General features: G+C 42.3%; 1 protein-coding gene across 1 annotated transcript in view; it reads left to right on the forward strand.

Annotated features, from left to right (window-relative positions):
- IGFBPL1 (insulin like growth factor binding protein like 1) overlaps positions 1 to 21,673 on the forward strand; it is a 115,478-nt gene that overhangs the window by 70,317 nt on the left and 23,488 nt on the right. The window contains exon 2 of the mRNA XM_069766638.1: positions 13,240 to 13,349. Within this exon, the coding sequence (XP_069622739.1) occupies positions 13,240 to 13,349 (110 nt within the window). The remainder of the gene's footprint in view (positions 1 to 13,239; positions 13,350 to 21,673) is intronic.

Below are 21,673 nucleotides of genomic sequence, written 5' to 3' on the forward strand. Positions count from 1 at the left end.
TGGAGTAGATAGGGTTTTTTGAGGTTTTTACCTTTATGTCCTTAATTATTGTTATCTAATAAAGTATCTAACTTTTTATGGGGGGTTTTTTTCTTTTGTAATACATTGTCATTTTCCCTTAGTGTATTTATTAGTTGAGTAAGTTGTCATTAGGGTTTGTGGAAAGGATTCAGCATCAGGTCCCTCATTAATGCCCGAGCCGTCTGTTACTTTGTAGCACAGATCTGTTGGGGCTGCAAAACCAAACAACGTTGTTTATGTAGAAAAGTCTTTGTTTCATAGAAAAACTCAAAACAGAAAAGCACCTCTCCTGTATATATACACTGCACAGCACCTTTCCTCCTGTATATATACACTGCACAGCACCTCTCCTGTATATATACACTGCACAGCACCTTTCCTCCTGTATATATACACTGCAGAATTTACAATAGCTGTCACTCATGTAAGAAGTGAAATCTGGCATTGTACTATACATTTCTCTGCCGTATCAGTGCATCATAAATCGGGGTATGTGTTAAAGGGGGGGCCCACTGAGACTCTTTCGCCCAGGGCCCTCGAAAACCTGGAGCCGGCCCTGAGGGGCCCACTCACATGTTTCGCCCCCCCCTGAGCTGAACCCCTAGCTACGCCTCTGCCCCAAACTGATGGCTCCAATACTATGATGGCCCCCTCACTGTAATCCCCACACTATATGATGGCCCCCTAGATAGCCTCCATACAGAATAATGCACCAGACAGTCCTCAATATAGTATGTGAACTCCCCATAGGCCTCGATATAGCATAATGCACTTCCCATAGGCAGTCTCTATATTGTATAATGAACCCCCATAGGCAGACTCTGTATAGTATAATGCACCCCCATAGGCAGACTCTATATTGTATAATGCACCCCCATAGGCAGGCTCTACTTAGTACAGGTACATCTCACAAAATTAGAATATCACCAAAAAGTTAATTTATTTCAGTTCTTCAATAAAAAAAGTGAAATTAATATATTATATAGAGTCATTACAGACAGAGTGATCTATTTCAAGTGTTCATTTCTGTTAATGTTGATGATTATGGCTTACAGCCAATGAAAACTCAAATGTCATTATCTCAGTAAATTAGAATACTTTATAACACCAGCTTGAAAAATGTTTTTAAAATCCAAAATGTATATTCAGTGAATGCACTCAATACTTGGTCGGGGCTCCTTTGGCATTAATTACTGTATCAATGCAACGTGGCATGGAGGCGATCAGCCTGTGGCACTGCTGAGGTGTTATGGAACCTCAGGTTGGTTTGATAGCAGCCTTCAGCTCTTCTGCATTGTTGAATCTGGTGTATCTCTTCTGCCTCTTGACAAAGGTCAGGTGAGTTTGCTGACAAATCAAGCACAGTGATACTGTTGTTTTAAAACCAGGTATTGGTACTTTTGGCAGTGTGGACATGTGCCAATATACCCCTGAAAGAAGGCACAATGCCGAAACGCGCGTTGGGGTGGATGGCAGCACGATTTAACAGGTAACCCTTCAGGCATACATGTACTTTATTGTTACGATCTTTTGCTCTGCACTCTTCTTTCTATTGTGGCTGTTAGCCTCCATGGACTTTCCATGTGCCTTCAATGTACCTTTATCTTTGGATATATTTTCCATCTATACTACTGGAGCGCCCCCATGGGGCTGTGGGGTACTCGGTACCGGGTCCTGCGGTTCACAGGGGGATGTCACGGTGGCTGACCCAGTCCATGGCCCTGGGATGTCCGTATAAAAGGGAAAGGTCTTTAAAGAGATAAAGTTTGTGTTCATGATGCCACCTGTGGTATTCGGTCAGGGTGACCGAGGCTGCTTTAAGGGGTCCGCTGGGGTGATGTTATGGCAGCTAGATGGTATACTTTCCCACAGGTGAAGTGTATCCCCAGGGCTTCCAAGTGTATAGATGGTGAATGATAAATGGCGCAGTGAGGAACGGGGACACAAGGTTGCAGTCTCTTTACCTTTACTGAAGACTTCAGCATCCACAGTCCAGAGCACCAGATCACAGGGCAAGCAGAGTCCGGCCGGTTTGGAGGCAAGTCCAGAGTCCCCTTGTCCAGGTGGAAATCAGTAGCCTTCCCTTGTGCTGCAGTGTTGTAGTTCCTTACTGCCTAAGGCTTCACATAAGGTCCTCACAGATGTAATGTATCTCTCTCTGTCCCCCATATAAGATAGGACAAACCCGTATGACTGGTGGCTAAAGGCTGTTTATAGGGACTCTAGCGCGCCCCGGCCTCCAAAGGTTGCCACCGTGCCTCCTGGGTGTAGGGCGGACAGGTAATATGAAATTAGCTGTCCTGCCTGTCTCTGGAGCAAGGCATAAAGGTCGTTACTCCCTCGGTGTTCCAGCTACCGGGCTTCTGCGCCTCAGAAGGAGGCAGCCTGTGTAGGGCTGGTCCCCTTCTGGTATCCACTCCTTTGCTACTACTTCCTTCACGCTCGCTGCAATACAGTTCTGCCTTCTGTGTGCCTCTTTCTAGGAGCTGCAGCTCTGAGGGCATGCACATCTCCGTGTCCTTCTCCTTCGTTCACTGACAGGATCCCACCCCTGCCAGGAACCAACTAACTGAGCTGAGCCCAGCCAGCAACTAACTAACTTTCCCTACAGGTGACCAGTTTTACCTATGTGGGGAGTGACCTAATAAATAGGAGCATGAGATCCCCCTGATGGCCTGGAGTGTGAAATGTGTTGCATGTTTGTGATACCTGGATGCAGTTATCCTTCTTTGCCTTCAAACGTAGCATCACTCTCCCCGAGAGGAAAGCAATACCACTGCGACGACCAGGACCCTGGGGCGCCGCACCCCGCTTCCCCTGTTAAATCCAGTACTGGGAAAAGAAAACAACAGTTGCAGGTTAGCAAAAGACATACAAATTTTTGAAATGCTATGAAACAAATTGATATAACTGATGCTTCCCTTTATACCACTGCGATGACCAGGACCCTGGGGTGCCGCACTTCCTAAATGGCACACTTTGTTGCACAAAGCACTTGCATAGACTTATATGTTTATAAATGTTCACTTTACCTGTCGTTTTTTCTGTCTGTTCATATCTGTTGTTCCTTCATTTTTTCAGCTTACTACTGTCATTTCCCTATTGCTTTTATATTATGCATTTTTTTGTCATTTGAATAAAAGTTTTCACCTTTACTACCTCGGTTGTTGTCAGTGCTCCTTTTCTGATATGATTTTCATTATTCCTGCATGGAACCTTTCCTACACATCCTTGCACCCTTATATAGTGATCCTCTGATCAGCAGTACAATTATTGGCTGTTGGCTTGGTATATAGGTTATTGTATCTTATCTATTACACAGGTCAACAAAAAAAAAAAAATTTTCTGGTGTCCAAAATATTTTAATGAATTTGGGGTATTTTTGGGGTGCTGATTCTGAATATGCTATCAGTTTTGCCAGATTGGCTCAAGTTTTTGAGATTTTTGGTATCTTATTTATAGCACTTGTTGGTAAATGCGACGCATCATCTCATTAATTTCTTTGGATTAGTACTTGAACTGAGCAGTTCTCAATATAGTTTTGTGTTAATTAGTGTTCTAAAAGTTTGTTCATAGCTTGATTTTTGCACTAACTTTATGTTGTTGTCTGTTTTCCAGTGAAAAGCATGAACTCATCAAGAAGAAGTTGTCTTAACGATCCAGACTCATTCTGTTACATTTGTGGTGAATACACACTGCCAATACACACTTCATCATCATCAGGTGGGGGAAGGTCAGGTAACATGGTAAACACAGGTACAGGCACATCTTCACAATGAGGGACAGGCCTTCTTGCAGATTCCATGTTAGGTTACTCCCATTTTCGTTTCTTATGCTTATTGAATCCTTGCACTTGCACTGCACAGAAATAACAGTCATCATGATGATTTTTTTGCTCTCTCCACACCATTGGAACACCAAATTTGAAGCTTTTTCTTTGTCCTTTGCTCCATTTTCGTAATAATTCGATCCATGCTTTGCACACTATGTGTGGTGCCCAAAACTTGGCTTGGTCCCCAAGCATAACCCCAAAATAGGCAAAATACACTTTTTTTACGAAGTCTGTTATGTTTCTTCTATGTTTTGGCAGTGTGTATTCACCACAAATGTAACAGAATGAGTTTGGATCGTTAAGACAACTTCTTCTTGATGAGTTCATGCTTTTCACTGGAAAACAGACAACAACATAAAGTTAGTGCAAAAATCAAGCTATGAACAAACTTTTAGAACACTAATTAACACAAAACTATATTGAGAACTGCTCAGTTCAAGTACTAATCCAAAGAAATTAATGAGATGATGCGTCGCATTTACCAACAAGTGCTATAAATAAGATACCAAAAATCTCAAAAACTTGAGCCAATCTGGCAAAACTGATGACATATTCAGAATCAGCACCCCAAAGTTACCCTAAATTCGATGAAATATCTTTGGCACCAAAAATGCTGTTGACCAGTTATCTATCTTTGTATATTATATCTATCATCTGAATACTGTGTCTGTTATCTATCTGTCTATAATTATCCATTATCTATCTATCTATCTATCTATCTATCTATCTATCTATCTATCTATCTATCTATCTATCTCATATCTATCTATCTATCCCATATCTATCTATCTATCCCATATCTATCGATCTATCTGTCTATCTGTCTGTCTGTCTGTCTGTCTGTCTATCTTATTCTTCTAGGAGACATCTCAGATGTTCTTACATTGCTGTTGGTTTCAAAGAACCATGCAGACAACAAAGGGGGCAAGCAGACACTTTTGAGGCATTAATGCTCTGTCTCAGGGGGAATAATTTAGGGATTTGTGTGAGCTGCATCGTCTTCAGCACAGCCAATTAGTCTGTTATAGATGCAGATATACTTGTTTCAGAGGTAAATTAACAGAAGGCATGTCTTTTACCAGATGGTCTTTCTTTCATTCCCATCTATTTGGGAAAAAATGATGTGACCTCTTGCAGCTGCCAAATTATCTGTGGGGCTCCTTGCTCCTATTTGGATTGCTCATTATTCCATGTGCATACATGGACAGGCCATACTGCCACTGTAATTCAGCACTATAATAGATAAGTACCAGGGGGTCACCAATAATGGTTTGCTTAGCTATTTTATGCACCTTTATGATCATACAATCATTATTTAAGAAGCCTTTTATTTAGATGTTGATATTTGGCAAATCATACACTGTTTTTCTTATTATTTATAGATTTTTGTTCTATTTTTCTACCCTAACTGTAATTTACTATCTCATCTTTTTTAGTTAATACTGGTTTATAATATGTTTAATAACGTAAAAATATAATAATTTATAACCACAATATATTAGAGTAAAATATAATAACAAGTACAGATAACCATTAAATTGATTCTTGGCCCGTAGTTGGAGTGTTCCTGCTGAGCTCTTCTTTTTTGTAGCATTTGGCACTTGGGTGACAGTTTGTATTTTATTTAAGTAGGAGGAATAGCATGGGCGTCCCTAATAGGCTCTAAGCCAGACACTGTGCACTACCTGTGTATGACCAGTGCCCTATATAAGCCTTTTTTGTTGTGTGAAATTAAGTAGTCAACTAAGAACACCACAATGCAATGTTTCACTTAATGGGCTAGTTATTGTAGGTTCAATAAAATCAATATTTTATTATCAGGAGATTATCAATTGAGGACTATTTGTCTTATGCCATTTGGTCCTCCTACTCTATGTAACCCCACCCGCACCACTGATTAGCAGCATTATGTGCAAGTACAGTGTGCACAGAAAGCGGCCAATCAGAAGTATGGGAAGGGTTATACAGAGCTCAGCATTCCAAGATCTACTAGATCTGCAACAGAGAAAACTTGATAAATTCATCAATACTACACCAGGCAGACCAATATCTGAAACATCACTGGAATCAGGGTCTCTGCCCCTACATCAAATTGGTCTTTGTTTACATTGCAAAAACCTGGTAACAGATTGCCTATAATAATAGTAAGAACTAAGAATAATAACAACAATAAAAAGATGTATAACATTTGCCACATACTAATGTGTATCTATCACATAAAAGTCACCACATTGTATTAAGACTAAACTTGATATCTTTTTCACTGTTTAATTAATAATTTATATAGTTTTTCATAATGAGTGCAGGGGTGAGCTTACTTAAATAGAAATCCATGTAAATATACTTGTTCTTTCATCAGACACAGTGAATTCATGTCATCATACTGTCAAGCACAGTGTGGGAAGACTAAGTGCAACACGAAGGGATGAGGGGAAGGAAGCTCAGACACTAGGGAAAGGGTGAGTGGAAACCCCTGGGCAGATCTGATAACACTCTACCTGCCCTACCATCCCAAAATTATTTTTTCACCAATCGTCGAGCAGGAAACCTAAGCCCTGTATCTCCCTAGAGCTAGGCCCTGGATAGGGAGGGGGTTGGATGTGCACTGGTCAGTCCCCACTGTAAGCCAAAGACAAAAAGGTAGACAAGGGGAATGAACATAGCTTGAGCAGACTCAGAGGTAACGCCAAACATCCTCCAAGAGCTCCAGAAAGGAAGTTAGCTGACTGCTCTGACTGCTTTAGTTGCTAGCGTTCACAAGGGGAAAATGTGAGTATCACCGGTGACTCCCTGAAGCAGACTGAGATTCTATAAACACCCAGGTGCAGGTGTGTCAACTAGAGTCGGAAGGAGGTTACCGCTGGGTCCAAAAACCAGAAGGATTAAGGAGACGTCTGTAATGCCAAATTCAGAGACCTTCTGCAACCAGACGCAGAGCGACAGTCTGTTGCATCTGACACACCCGTGACACATACCCTCTGCCCACTAGGTAGTAGGATCATTCGTGAGTTGGACAATGGAAAGGCGTATATAATAATCTTTATTTTTATATAGCGCTAACATATTCCGCAGCGCTTTACAGTTTTGCACACATTATCATCACTGTCCCCGATGGGGCTCACAATCTAGAATCCCTATCAGTATGTCTTTCGAATGTGGGAGGAAACCGGAGTGCCCGGAGGAAACCCACGCAAACACAGAGAGAACATACAAACTCTTTGCAGATGTTGTCCTGGGTGGGATTAGAACCCAGGACCCCGGCGCTGCAAGGCTGCTGTGCTAACCACTGCGCCACCGTGCTGCCCCTATATAAAGGTATATAAAGGTAGAGTTACACAACAGCTTTGCAATTGTCTTGACTCTAACATGATTTGGCAATTTTTGGCAAGAGATTGGACAGTCTCGCAATCATACACTCCCTGACAGAAGTTATGTCACTTATCCATGTTATGTAAATATGTGTCCATATGTTACTCTATGTAATATGTCCATTAACTGATCAATATTTCTGCATTGATGCCAATTCATTTTCGTAACCTAAACCACATTTCGGAGGGTTTCAGCTTTCAAAAGAATAATTTATACAACCAATAGATGAATTTAACGTCAGGTTATAAGCTTGTATTTACATAACATGGATAAGCATCATAACTTCTGTCAGGGAGTGTAGTGCAACCCCCAGATGAAGGGTCTGCCAAAACTCAGATTGGGGTTTTGCCTTTATACTTTCTCCCATTACAAAATTTAGATAGCGGTTTTAAGTACAGCGCTTTAATCGGACACATTGATCCATGAAAGTATGCACATTTGTGGTATCTTTTTCTGGAAGTTTTCTTTTCTTATATACGGTCTATATATTTGACATCTTCCCATATCTGTAGAGGGTGCCATTCATGTTCATTGTTATATAGCAATAATAAAAGTGATGCTGATGCAATCTATAGTTTCATTGAGTATATAACATTATTGTTCTTTCTGCTTGCATGTATGAGACTTTAGCCTATTTGAATGCTCTGTGTCAGTAGCAGGTCACCATTATTGCTGTTAGAACTCATGCTTTGAATTGCTGCTGTATTTTATTAACTCAAGTGTGAATTTTACCAAAATTGTTCTCAATCAAATGGCAGAATATTCCGATATTGTGCTTGTGCTGTGGCTGAAAGGCAGTGTACCAATGTAGAGTCTATGCTCTTTGATTCGCTCTCATGTGAGGACTATTGTGACTAGTTACATTCAGTAGTTACACCTTTTTAAATTATTTTTTGGGCTGCACAACGTGTACTTCCACAAGAAGCCTCCATTGGATGCAAGTGTATAGGTATTGTGAGGCAGTGACACAGGTAGGGATCGCTGTGTGTTCTCCCCAGGATGTGCACGGAGGTGTATGGAGGCCATGAGAGTGCATTGCAGTCACAGGCATAGCTGTGATTGTAATGCAGACTGAAAATAAGTGTTAGTCTTGGGCATGTTAGTGTTCAAGGCAGAGTTGGGAAAACCTACTCTGGGGTTTTTGTATTTTGAGGTGGACTGCAGGATGGTAGGCGTGCAGTCCATTTCATTCCATGCCTGGGTTTTCCATGTGGCTGAAGGCCACAGATCCCAGTTAAAATCTCTGAAGTAGAAGGTTCGGGTGTGTCAGAGTCAGTGTCAGTATCAGTCTAGTGTATGCTAGAGGGCAGAGCAGTTGGCTCTGCAGAGCTCCTGTGTGAGACAACACAGGCAAGAGGAGCCAAGCAGCCAGGGGAGCTGAGATGCCTGGCACCCACAGCGTGCACAGCGGTACAGTCGCCCATGGTTACTGGTCAGAGGAGGACTGGAGTGTTTAGTGACTGTAAACTGAAGGATTTTACATAATGGGTAAAGCTGTGAGTAAAGAGACATAAACACAGTGGTGCAGTCGCCCACGGCAACTGGTCAGAGGTGGACTGGTGTGTTTAATGACTGCAATCCAGAGGATATGGTTCCCTGCTGCGATCCGGAGGATACCTGGTACTATTTAGTGCTGTGAATAGGACATTAATGGTACATACTTGTATGAATTGGATATTAATGTTGTGAAATAACCGCATTAAAGAGACTTTGTGTTGGAACTGTGCTGGGTCACGGCCTCCTCATTGCATAAGTGTGCTACCGCTGCACTACAGTATACAGTGACATACATTGGCCATCAAGTGATTCACCAATTTACATAGTTACATGATACAGGTCTCTGAAGTTCAAACTTTCTCCATCAATTCTACAATTTTTTTTATATTTCTTGATTATTTATAACCCCCAGTGCCGTTTATTAATAGATAAGCCACCAGCACTTTTTTTGGTAGGACATTCTATAATCTTAGTTCTATAACTGTAAAGAATCCTTTATTTTTTTTAGATGCATTTCTTTGTATAGACGTTACGTGGATACAGCACACATGTACATCAGCGAGACCATTTAATAATCTATGTGCTAGAATTACTTTTTTTTAATGCAGGTCCAAAAGGTTGATGGATGAAATCCACAGCAAATCTGAATCTTATACTTTTGGATTTTGCTGCTATGACAATGTGTTTGCAGTGAAATTCACCATGGAATTTTCAGCAGAAAAACCCAATCATGTATTTACGTAGACTATAACATTGCTTAACTAATCTGAGTTACTTTTGGAAATTTTAAAGTGGGACCGCATGCATAGCCAATAAGGGGTGGAATCGAAGGGAGTAACAAACACCATGACCTCCTTGTGGTAGAAGCCAAAACTATGATGTGGGTCTATTTTGAACTTTAGGTGGCATCTTATCTTGTAAGTATAGCCACTTTTTTTAAAAACATAGGGCCCGACTCACTAAGACTGGCATTACATGGAAGCAGACGGTGAGAGTCTGAGAGAGAAAGAGGGGGCTGTGCAGCCACGAGAGGTGCTGCAGCTCTTAGAAGGAACTAGAACAGAACAGTTTGTAGAGACAGTGAAGGAGGGAAAGGAGCAAAGGAGAGTTGAGAGCTGGAGAGAGAAGCTGCGACTGGGCTTCCTCCATGCTGAGCGCAGATACTGGTAGCAGGATGACCCAGGTTGTGGGGGTAACTCTAAGCCCCACTGCAGAAACTGGAAAACAGCAGATTACCTGTTCACCATTGACACCTGAGGACACAGTAGCAGAATAGAGCCCTGGCCTAGTTACCTGTCCTATGGGTAGTGTTCTGCCAACAAGGGGGACAGAGAAGAAACGTGAGGACCTTGTGTGAGGCCTAAGACAGCAAGGGATTACAATGCAGCACTAGTAGGAAGGCTTCTAACCCCACCTGGTAAAAAGGATTCCAGATTCGCTTCCAAGCCGGCTGGACCACACCAACACCTGTGATCCAGACATTCACTGCATCATAAAAATGATCTGGTAATATGATACTCTAGGTCATTATACATAGTAACATAGTAACATAGTTAGTAAGGCCGAAAAAAGACATTTGTCCATCCAGTTCATCCTATATTCCATCATAATAAATACCCAGATCTACGTCCTTCTACAGAACCTAATAATTGTATGATACAATATTGTTCTGCTCCAGGAAGACATCCAGGCCTCTCTTGAACCCCTCGACTGAGTTCGCCATCACCACCTCCTCAGGCAAGCAATTCCAGATTCTCACTGCCCTAACAGTAAAGAATCCTCTTCTATGTTGGTGGAAAAACCTTCTCTCCTCCAGACGCAAAGAATGCCCCCTTGTGCCCGTCACCTTCCTTGGTATAAACAGATCCTCAGCGAGATATTTGTATTGTCCCCTTATATACTTATACATGGTTATTAGATCGCCCCTCAGTCGTCTTTTTTCTAGACTAAATAATCCTAATTTCGCTAATCTATCTGGGTATTGTAGTTCTCCCATCCCCTTTATTAATTTTGTTGCCCTCCTTTGTACTCTCTCTAGTTCCATTATATCCTTCCTGAGCACCGGTGCCCAAAACTGGACACAGTACTCCATGTGCGGTCTAACTAGGGATTTGTACAGAGGCAGTATAATGCTCTCATCATGTGTATCCAGACCTCTTTTAATGCACCCCATGATCCTGTTTGCCTTGGCAGCTGCTGCCTGGCACTGGCTGCTCCAGGTAAGTTTATCATTAACTAGGATCCCCAAGTCCTTCTCCCTGTCAGATTTACCCAGTGGTTTCCCGTTCAGTGTGTAATGGTGATATTGATTCCCTCTTCCCATGTGTATAACCTTACATTTATCATTGTTAAACCTCATCTGCCACCTTTCAGCCCAAGTTTCCAACTTATCCAGATCCATCTGTAGCAGAATACTATCTTCTCTTGTATTAACTGCTTTACATAGTTTTGTATCATCTGCAAATATCGATATTTTACTGTGTAAACCTTCTACCAGATCATTAATGAATATGTTGAAGAGAACAGGTCCCAATACTGACCCCTGCGGTACCCCACTGGTCACAGCGACCCAGTTAGAGACTATACCATTTATAACCACCCTCTGCTTTCTATCACTAAGCCAGTTACTAACCCATTTACACACATTTTCCCCCAGACCAAGCATTCTCATTTTGTGTACCAACCTCTTGTGCGGCACGGTATCAAACGCTTTGGAAAAATCGAGATATACCACGTCCAATGACTCACCGTGGTCCAGTCTATAGCTTACCTCTTCATAAAAACTGATTAGATTGGTTTGACAGGAGCGATTTCTCATAAACCCATGCTGATATGGAGTTAAACAGTTATTCTCATTGAGATAATCCAGAATAACATCCCTCAGAAACCCTTCAAATATTTTACCAACAATAGAGGTTAGACTTACTGGCCTATAATTTCCAGGTTCACTTTTAGAGCCCTTTTTGAATAATGGCACCACATTTGCTATGCGCCAGTCCTGCGGAACAGACCCTGTCGCTATAGAGTCACTAAAAATAAGAAATAATGGTTTATCTATTACATTACTTAGTTCTCTTAGTACTCGTGGGTGTATGCCATCCGGACCCGGAGATTTATCTATTTTAATCTTATTTAGCCGGTTTCACACCTCTTCTTGGGTTAGATTGGTGACCCTTAATATAGGGTTTTCATTGTTTCTTGGGATTTCACCTAGCATTTCATTTTCCACCGTGAATACCGTGGAGAAGAAGGTGTTTAATATGTTAGCTTTTTCCTCGTCATCTACAACCATTCTTTCCTCACTATTTTTTAAGGGGCCTACATTTTCAGTTTTTATTCTTTTACTATTGATATAGTTGAAGAACAGTTTGGGATTAGTTTTACTCTCCTTAGCAATGTGCTTCTCTGTTTCCTTTTTGGCAGCTTTAATTAGTTTTTTAGATAAAGTATTTTTCTCCCTATAGTTTTTTAGAGCTTCAATGGTGCCATCCTGCTTTAGTAGTGCAAATGCTTTCTTTTTACTGTTAATTGCCTGTCTTACTTCTTTGTTTAGCCACATTGGGTTTTTCCTATTTCTAGTCCTTGTATGATTACAGGGATGCCAAACGTGTTGATTTTGCCCATTACTTTATATTGAAGACCAATCCTTAGGTTAAGTCAAAAGTATCAGATCGGTGGGGGTGCGATACCTGGAACCGATTGACTATCCTTGGTGCTGGCGGCCTCTAGATGAGCTCTGTTGAGGAGTGGACCTACACAGCTCCATGAACTCTACAGTGGTCATGGTTGGGTACTTCACTTCCACCTCTATTCATTGGAATGGGGTGGATCTGCAGTAACTCGCTACCGCCACTATACAGTTTATAGAGCTCCTCAACTGAGCACATCCGGCCGCCACCAGCCCCAAGAACAGCTGATTGGTAGGTGTAAAGAGGATTATCCTTTAGCAGTATTTGTGGCTTTATCTGAATTTACTTAATTTTAGAGTTATTCAGAGCCATTGTGACATGGCTTTTTCGAAGAGAGGTATAAGAGATTTATTTACTAATGTATACAGTTTGCATTGTGAAACTGGATGACAAATGACATTTAATACAGCTGTTCTGCTTGTAAAACCATAACATCCACTTCCCATGAGCAATGATTTAGCATTACATTAACAGGGTGAAGAATTAATATTTTGTTTTCTCACTGCATATACACAGCTGTGAAGCTGTAAATAGAGGTTACCAACAGCTTAAAACATAGAGGGAATTTCAGCTCCTATAATAACACAAGAACAGATTACTTCTGCTGTGTGAAGTTCATCATGACTAATACTTGGCAAACAGCAGTAGATGCTGCCTGTCACTACTGATCTCCCATTTTAGCCCTACTTCATCTTTGTTGCTTGCAGAGACACTTTTTTCTTTCTTTTTACACAGATTTTCATAATCAACAGTCATCTGTAAAATAAGACTGAAATTCAGTCTATGTATCATTATGTGTCCTCTTAATAATGTTATGTATCTTCCTTTTAGCTCCTGTGATTACAGTTGCACCTAAAAAGATTCACAATGTAACCGGAGCTCAGGTTTATTTGTCTTGTGAAGTCAAGGCAGTTCCGAAACCCAGCATCTCCTGGAGAAAGGTAAAAAGGGAGATTGTTGCCCAGTGCTTGGTTACCTGGTATGATAACATTTTATAATTTACACATAGGGCTGCCACCAGACATTTCAGGGCCCGATACTGGCAACATCAAATGTATCATTTTTACATAATTAATTATTTGCATTTTATTGCATGAAATAAGTATTTGATACAATAGAAAAACAACGTAATATTTGGTACAGAAACCTTTGTTTGCAATTACAGAGGTCAGACGTTTCCTGCAGTTCTTGACCAAGTTTGCATACACTGCAGCAGAGATTTCCGTACAGATCTTCTTCAGATATTTCAGGTTTCAGGGCTGTCCATGGGCAACATTGAGTTTCAGCTCCCTTTAAAGATTTTTGCAGTTGTCCTGTCCCTTTGCATAAAAGCACCCCCAAAGTATGATGTTTCCTCCACCATGCTTCATGGCTGGGACGGTGTTCTTGGAGTTGTACTCATCCATCTTCTTTCTCCAAACATGGTGAGTGGAGTTGATACCAAAAAGGTCTCATCTGACCACATGACCTTCTCCCATGCCTCCTCTGGATCATCCAGATGATTGTTATGGGCTTGGACATGTGCTGGTGTGAGCAGCGGGACCGTGCATGCCATGCAGGATTTTAACCATTGCGGCATAGTCTGTTACTAGTGGTAATGTTTGAGGCTCTTGTCCCAGCTCTATTCAGATCATTCATCAGGTCATCCTGTGTAGTTCTTGGCTGATTCCAGACCTTTCACAGAATAATCTTTACCCCGTGAGGTGAGATCTTGGATGGTGCCCCAGACGATGAAGATTTACAGTCATTTTGCGTTTCTTCCATTTTGTAATAATTGTGCCACCAGTTGTTGCCTTTTCACCAAGCTCCTTGCTTATTGTCCTGTAGCCCATCCCAGCCTTGTGCAAGTCTACAATTTTGTCCCTGTGTCCTTAGACAACTCTTTGGTCTTGTTCATTGTGGAGAGGTTGGAGTTTGATTAATAGTGTCTGGACAGGTGTGTTTTATACAGGTAACAAGTTCAAACAGGTGCAATTAGTACAGATTATGGGTGCAGAGTAGGAGGGCTTCCTAACTCCTTTCTGACAACGGGCTTAATAGTACGCCAATATCTGATTCCCCCTGTTTGGTGCAGGCTCCTAGCAGGTCTGTGAGAGCCCGAATTCTTGCTGGCTGTTAGGTGATCAAATACTTATTTCAGGCAATTAAATGCAATTAAATTATTTAAAAATCATACAATGTGATTTACTGGTTTTTATTTTTAGATTCTGTCTCTCACAGTTAAAGTGCATCTATGATAAAAATTATTATTCTTTGTATGTAGGAAAACTTGCAAAATTAGCAGTGTATCAAATACTTATTTTCCCCACTGGATATAACCCAGCAGCTTTGTTTTGGCCAAAATATTTTTTAAGCTGCCACTACAACTAGGTAGTCTCTTTTCGCTGGGCTCTACTCTCACCTATTAAACATTTCTTAAAATATCTAATATTCTTTTTAGGTATATTATATTTATTTTTATTTAAGGGAATGTGTCACATACATTTTTTAAAATGAACAATAATACTACATAAAAGGCACAAATACTGTCACACCATGACCGGACCACATATTGCCACCTCATAGTCACTGAATAATACCACATACAGTACAAGGAACAAATACCTCCACACCATAACCAGATGACAAATTACCACCACATAATGACCGAATACTACAATACTGATCATTAATAAAAAAAACACAATACTAATATTTCCATAAGTGCCATTATACACAGGAGCTCTCTATATAGTGTCAATGTACAGGTAATATAGGGATCACCAGTGACATTACACACAGGAGCTCTGTATATAGTGTACAGGTAATACAGGGATCACCAGTGACAATATACACAAGAGCAATGTACTGTATATAGTGTACAGGTAATACAAAGATCACCATTGACATTATAAACAGGAGCTCTGTATATAGTATACAGTGTATAGTGTAAGTGTACTGGTAACAAATTCACTCACCGGTGACGTCTCCTGTTGAAGTCCCTCATCTTCGCTTTTCTTCTTCATCCAGTGCAGACCGGCCATCACTTCTTCCAGCCAGGAATCATTTCTGCATAAAATAACAGTTATCTAGAGCACCGCATCCAGAGCACATTGCCCACCTTCTACACTGCGAGGCTGAATACAGACATGCACCCACAATTTAATATACAATTATTTACTATGCAACCCACCCTTCTAAATATAAATTGTAATCCTCCAATGTTCTCTCACTAACTATATGTAGCCACTTTTCCCACGCAACTCATTACCAGTCACATAAAAAGCCACTTTTCCCACGCAATTCATTACCAGTCACATTCCTGCATCTTCAATGCCCCCCACTATGTATCTCCTGCTCTTCCATTCATTATATTTACATGCCCCACTCCTCCCCAATTCATTATGTCATGAACTCTCTCTCTCCGACACCCACTCTCAATTCATTATTTGCTCTCCCCATACTCAATTCATAATTTGCTTTCTCCCACCCTCAATTTGACATCTTTTGCTGCACCCCACCCTCAATTTATTAGCATCTGCTGTGCTCAATCCCACAGTCTCAATTTATCATTTACTCTCCCACCCTCAATTCATCATTATTTACTCTCCCCCACCCTTAATTCATCTTCATTTGTTCCCTCAACCCTCAATTCATTATCATTTGCTTTGCATTGATCTCGCATTATTGCAGTCTGTGACACCTTTGTCCTGTCTTCTGTGTCTGCTGTGGCTACTGCTGATGATGTTCTAAACAATTTTTTTAACTGTGAAGACTCGAAGCTAGGTCCCTTTGTGGTGGGTTGCCTGTAGTGGAAGGTTTGTCCGAGACCTATTATAATATTTCTACTCTGTTGAATTTGATGCCACTTTAGTGGTGTGTGACAATAATTTTTTTTAAATGTGGAGACTCGAAGTTTGGTCTCCATATGATGGTTTGCCTGTGGTGGAAGGTGTGTCAGAGGCCTATAATATTTCTATTCCGTGGAAACTGATGCCACTTTAGTGGTGTGTGACAATAATTTTTTTAACTATGGAGACTCCAAGTTGGGTCTCCATCTGGTGGGTTGCCCATGTAAGTAGGTCTCTCAGACAGGCCTGCACTTACTTTCAGTCAATTACCTGTGTTGCTTTCCTTACACTTTTCTACCAATATTACTGTATGAAACTGATGTTTGTGCCATGTCAGTGTGCCTGAAAATTTTTTTGTATGTGTTGCATGAGGTATAAAAGCTCCCAGGTAAGAATGCTTACACCGCTCCCTTACCCACCATGTCCTCATTGAAATTTCAATTCAAAGCCCATGGCTGACTGCTGCTGTGCCATTTGCAAATTTCTACTGTTGGTCAATTAATGCTTCTTTTCATGGTGTCTGCCCCTAATTTTAGCTGTTGAGAAGTTTTTGTTTTTCTTAAGGTGTTGTGAATACGTTTGGTTTGGCCTTCCATTGAATTTAAAGGTGGTTCGAGTAAATTCGTTGGTGAGCATATTCAGCAAACGTCTTAACGTTTGGCAAATCGAACTGAACAGGACCTTGAAAAGGTTGCTCATCTCTAATAGATAATCAATACAAAAAAATGAAATCACAAAAATATATATTCTGTTTGTCTGTTTGTTTGTAACCGAAATCCCGCGTCGCTGATTGGTCAAGGCCGGCCGGGCACGGCCAATCAGTGATCATAAATAAACTACACACATATACAAGAACAAGAATAACATGAAGGACAGTCTGTGAGGGAGAGAATAACATGTAGAACAGTCTGTGAGGGAGATAATAACATGGAGGACAGTCTGTGAGGGAGAGAATAACATGTAGGACAGTCTGTGAGGGAAAGAATAACATGGAGGATAGTCTGTGAGGGAGAGAATAGCATGGAGGACAGTGTGTGTTTGAGAGAATAACATGGAGCACAGTCTGTGAGGGAGAGAGCAACATGGAGGACTGTGTGAGGGAGAGAATAACATGGAGGACAGTGTGTGAGGGAGAAAATAACATGGAGGACAGTCTGTGAGGAAGAGAATAAAATGGAGGACAGTCTGTGAGGGTGGGAATAACATGGAGGACAGTCTGTGAGGGAGAGAATAACATGAAGGTCAGTCTGTGAGGGCGAGAATAAAATGAAGGACAGTCTGTGAGGGAGAGAAAAACATGGAGGATAGTCTGTGAGGGAGAGAATAACATGAAGGACAGTCTGTGAGGGTGAGAATAACATGGAGGACAGTCTGTGAGGGAGAGAATAACATGGAGGACAGTGTGTGTGGGAGAGAATAACAAGGAGGACAGTCTGTGAGGGAGAGAATAACATGTAGGACAGTCTGTGAGGGAAAGAATAACATGGAGGATAGTCTATGAGGGAGAGAATAGCATGGAGGACAGTCTGTGAGGGAGAAAATAGCATGGAGGACAGTGTGTGTTTGAGAGAATAACATGGAGCACAGTCTGTGAGGGAGAGAGCAACATGGAGGACTGTGTGAGGGAGAGAATAACATGGAGGACAGTGTGTGAGGGAGAAAATAACATGGAGGACAGTCTGTGAGGAAGAGAATAAAATGGAGGACAGTCTGTGAGGGTGGGAATAACATGAAGGTCAGTCTGTGAGGGAGAGAATAAAATGAAGGACAGTCTGTGAGGGAGAGAAAAACATGGAGGATAGTCTGTGAGGGAGAGAATAACATGAAGGACAGTCTGTTAGGGTGAGAATAACATGGAGGACAGTCTGTGAGGGAGAGGAGAATATGGAGGACAGTTTGTGAGGGAGAGAAAAACATGGAGGATAGTCTGTGAGGTAGAGAATAACATGGAGGACAGTCTGTGAGGGAGAAAATAACATGGAGGACAGTCTGTGAGGGAGAAAATAACATAGAGGACAGTGTGTTTGAGAGAATAACATGGAGGACAGTCTGTGTATGAGAGAATAACAAGGAGGACAGTCTGTGAGGGAGAGACTAACATGGAGGACAGTCTGTGAGGGAGAGAATAACATAGAGGACAGTGTGTGAGCGAGAGAATAACATGGATGACAGTCTGTGAGGGAGAGAATAACATGTAGGACAGTCTGTGAGGGAAAGAATAACATGGAGGACAGTCTGTGAGGGAGAGAATAACATGGAGGACAGTCTGTGAGGGAGAAAATAACATGGAGGACAGTGTGTGAGGGAGAGATTAACATGGAGGACAGTGTGTGACAGAGAGAATAACATGGAGCACAGTGTGTGAGGGAGAAAATAACATGGAGGACAGTCTGTGAGGTAGAGAATAACATGGAAGACAGTTTGTGAGGGAGAGAATAACATGGAGTACAGTCTGTGAGGGAGAGAATAACATGGAGGTCAGTCTGTGAGGGCAAGAATAAAATGAAGGACAGTCTGTGAGGGAGAGAATAACATGGAGGACAGTGTGTGAGGGAGAGAATAATATGGATGACAGTCTGTGAGGGAGAGAATAACATGAAGGACAGTTTGTGAGGGAGCGAATAACATGGAGGACAGTGTTAGGAGTCAAGTTCCCGTCGCTGCACAGGGGGAATCTCGAACCATGTCTGCTGTGGTCTCCCATTCTCCTCCAACCACAGTGGAGCCTGCTCAGCGGAGACGTCGGTCCCAGCATCTGGCTCAAGCTGATACTGTGCACTTGGTTACTGCTGCCTTTCCAGGCTCTGCCTTTGTAGCCAGCACTGATCAGCAGCGAGCAGGTGTTTCAGGGACTAAGTCCTGCTTTTCCTATACTGAGCATGCCCACTGGACGACCTCTCATTGGAGGTCGGGGGTCACATGCTCAGGTCCTGCAGCAGCTTCTATTGTACCACTAGGAATGTCCTTGAGACTACAGCTATAAATGGTTCGCATGGCCATGCGCTAGTATAAACTTGATAACGTGTGTGTGTAGATGAATGTCTGTAGATGGATGAAAGCTCCTTAATCATTCCCATTCCTTGTGTTGATGACTGCTCGCAAATGGTGGAATTTACCTAGCGCCCGACAGTGCTACCTGCACACCTAGCACACGTTACAGCATCTATTCACAGTGCCCGCCTGTACGGCACCGTGCGCAATCAGTGTGCTTTCCTGACAGCCAGTCAGTGTAGGGAGGGAATTCCTGATTGGACTCAGCATCTGACTCAGGGCATCCTTAGGTGCGGGCTCAAAAGCCAGGAGGGTCAGAGCGCGTCCAATCACCAGTTTAGTGGGGGTGATTCATAGGCATCCCACTAGTGTCTTTCAGCTGCACCCTGTGACTGTTAACAGGGTATAGCGTATTTACGGCGACTCTGTGAAGCAACAGAGTTCACTTCCATTCACATTGGGTGAGGTCTAACCCAAGTGTGAGCAAGCATCCATCCGCCATTACTCAGCAGCAGGTGTCATCTCTGCACGGTGGACCCTGGACTGCAAACGCACCTCATATTCTCTAATATTATTATTTGGTGCGTTCCGCCAGTCCTAACAGACAGTCTGTGAGAGCGAGAATAACATGGAGGACAGTGTGTGAGGGAGAGAATAACATGGAGAACAGTCTATGAGGGAGAGAATAACATGAAGGACAGTGTGTGAGGGAGGGAATAGCATGGAGGACAGTGTGTGAGGGCGAGAATAACATTAAGGACAGTCTGTGAGGGAAAGAATAACATGGAGGACAGTCTGTGAGGAAGATAATAACATGAAGGACAGTCTGTGAGGGAGAAAATAACATGGAGGACAGTCTGTGAGGGAGAGAATAAGATGGAGGACAGTCTGTGAAGGAGAGAATAACATGGAGGACAGTCTTTGAGGGAGAGAATAACATGGAGGACAATCTGTGAAGGAGAGAATAACATGGAGGACAGTCTTTGTGGGAGAGAACAACATGGAGGACAGTGTGTAAGGGAGAGAATAAAAATTTTCCCCGTTTTTAAGTTTATCATATGGTAAAATAAATGGTGTCTTTGACAACTATAAGTCATCCTGTAGAAAACAAGCCGTCATACACGATAGATGACTAATAAAGTTTTGACTCTTAAAATAAAGACAAGAGAAAACAATGGCAGTGTGTCCAATGGGTTAAAACATAAATGTAGGCACCAATGTTTATATGAATACTTGATGGTGGCCCGATTCGAACGCATCGGGTATCTACTATATAATTGTCTAAGGGTCACTTCCGTCTGTCTGTCTGTCATGGATATTCATTGGTTGCGGCCTCTGTCTGTCATGGAAATCTAAGTCGTTGAATGGTCATGGCAAAACAGCCACGACCAATCAGCGATGGGCACAGTCCGGAAGAAAATGGCCGCTCCTTACTCCCCGCAGTCAGCGCCCGGCGCCCGCATACTCCCCTCCGGTCACCGCTCACACAAGGTTAATGCCGGCGGTAACGGACCGCGTTATGCCACGGGTAACGCACTCCGTAACCGCTGCTATTAACCCTGTGTGTTCCCAACTTTTTACTATTGATGCTCACCCTCCGTCGTCGCGTCCTCTCCTCGGCAGTGCAAGCGGCAGGTTCCGGGGCCAAGGATGGTATGTGAGAAGGACCTTCCATGACATCACGGTCATGTGATTGCGACGTCATCACAGGTCCTGCGCTCATCCAACCCTGGGACCGGAAGCTGCCGCGTGCACCACACACAGGCGAAAGGACTACAAGGGCTTTTAACTTTTTTAACCTGTTACATACGTGTCTGGGCATTATACTACATGGCTGGGCAAAATACTATGTGAGTGGGCAGTATACTACATGGCTGTGCTGTATACTACGTGGCTCTGTCCTCTATACTACGTCACTGTGCAATATACTACGTCACTGGACAATATACTACGTGACTGTGCAATATACTACGTGGCTGGGCAATATACTGTGTGGTTCTATGCTGTATACTACATGACTGGGCAATATACTACGTGACTGGGCAATGTACTACGTGACTGGGCAATATACTACGTGACTGGGCAATATACTACGTTACAGGGAAATATACTACGTGACTGGGCAATATACTACGTAGCTGGGCAATATACTACGTGACTGGGCAATATACTACGTCGCTGTGCAGTATACTACATCGCTGTGCAATATACTACGTCGCTGTGCAATATACTACGTCGCTGTGCAATATACTACGTAGCTGGGCAATATACTACGTGACGGCAATATACTACGTGGCTGGACAATATACTACAGTACGTGGCTGGGCAATATACTACGTAGCTGGGCAATATACTACGTGGCTGGGCAATATACTATGTGGCTGGGCAATATACTACGTGGTTTGGCAATATACTACGTGGCTGGGAAATATACTACGTGGTAT

Source organism: Ranitomeya imitator, chromosome 1 (assembly GCF_032444005.1).
Source record: "Ranitomeya imitator isolate aRanImi1 chromosome 1, aRanImi1.pri, whole genome shotgun sequence".
In the NCBI taxonomy this organism is placed as follows: Eukaryota; Metazoa; Chordata; class Amphibia; order Anura; family Dendrobatidae; genus Ranitomeya; species Ranitomeya imitator.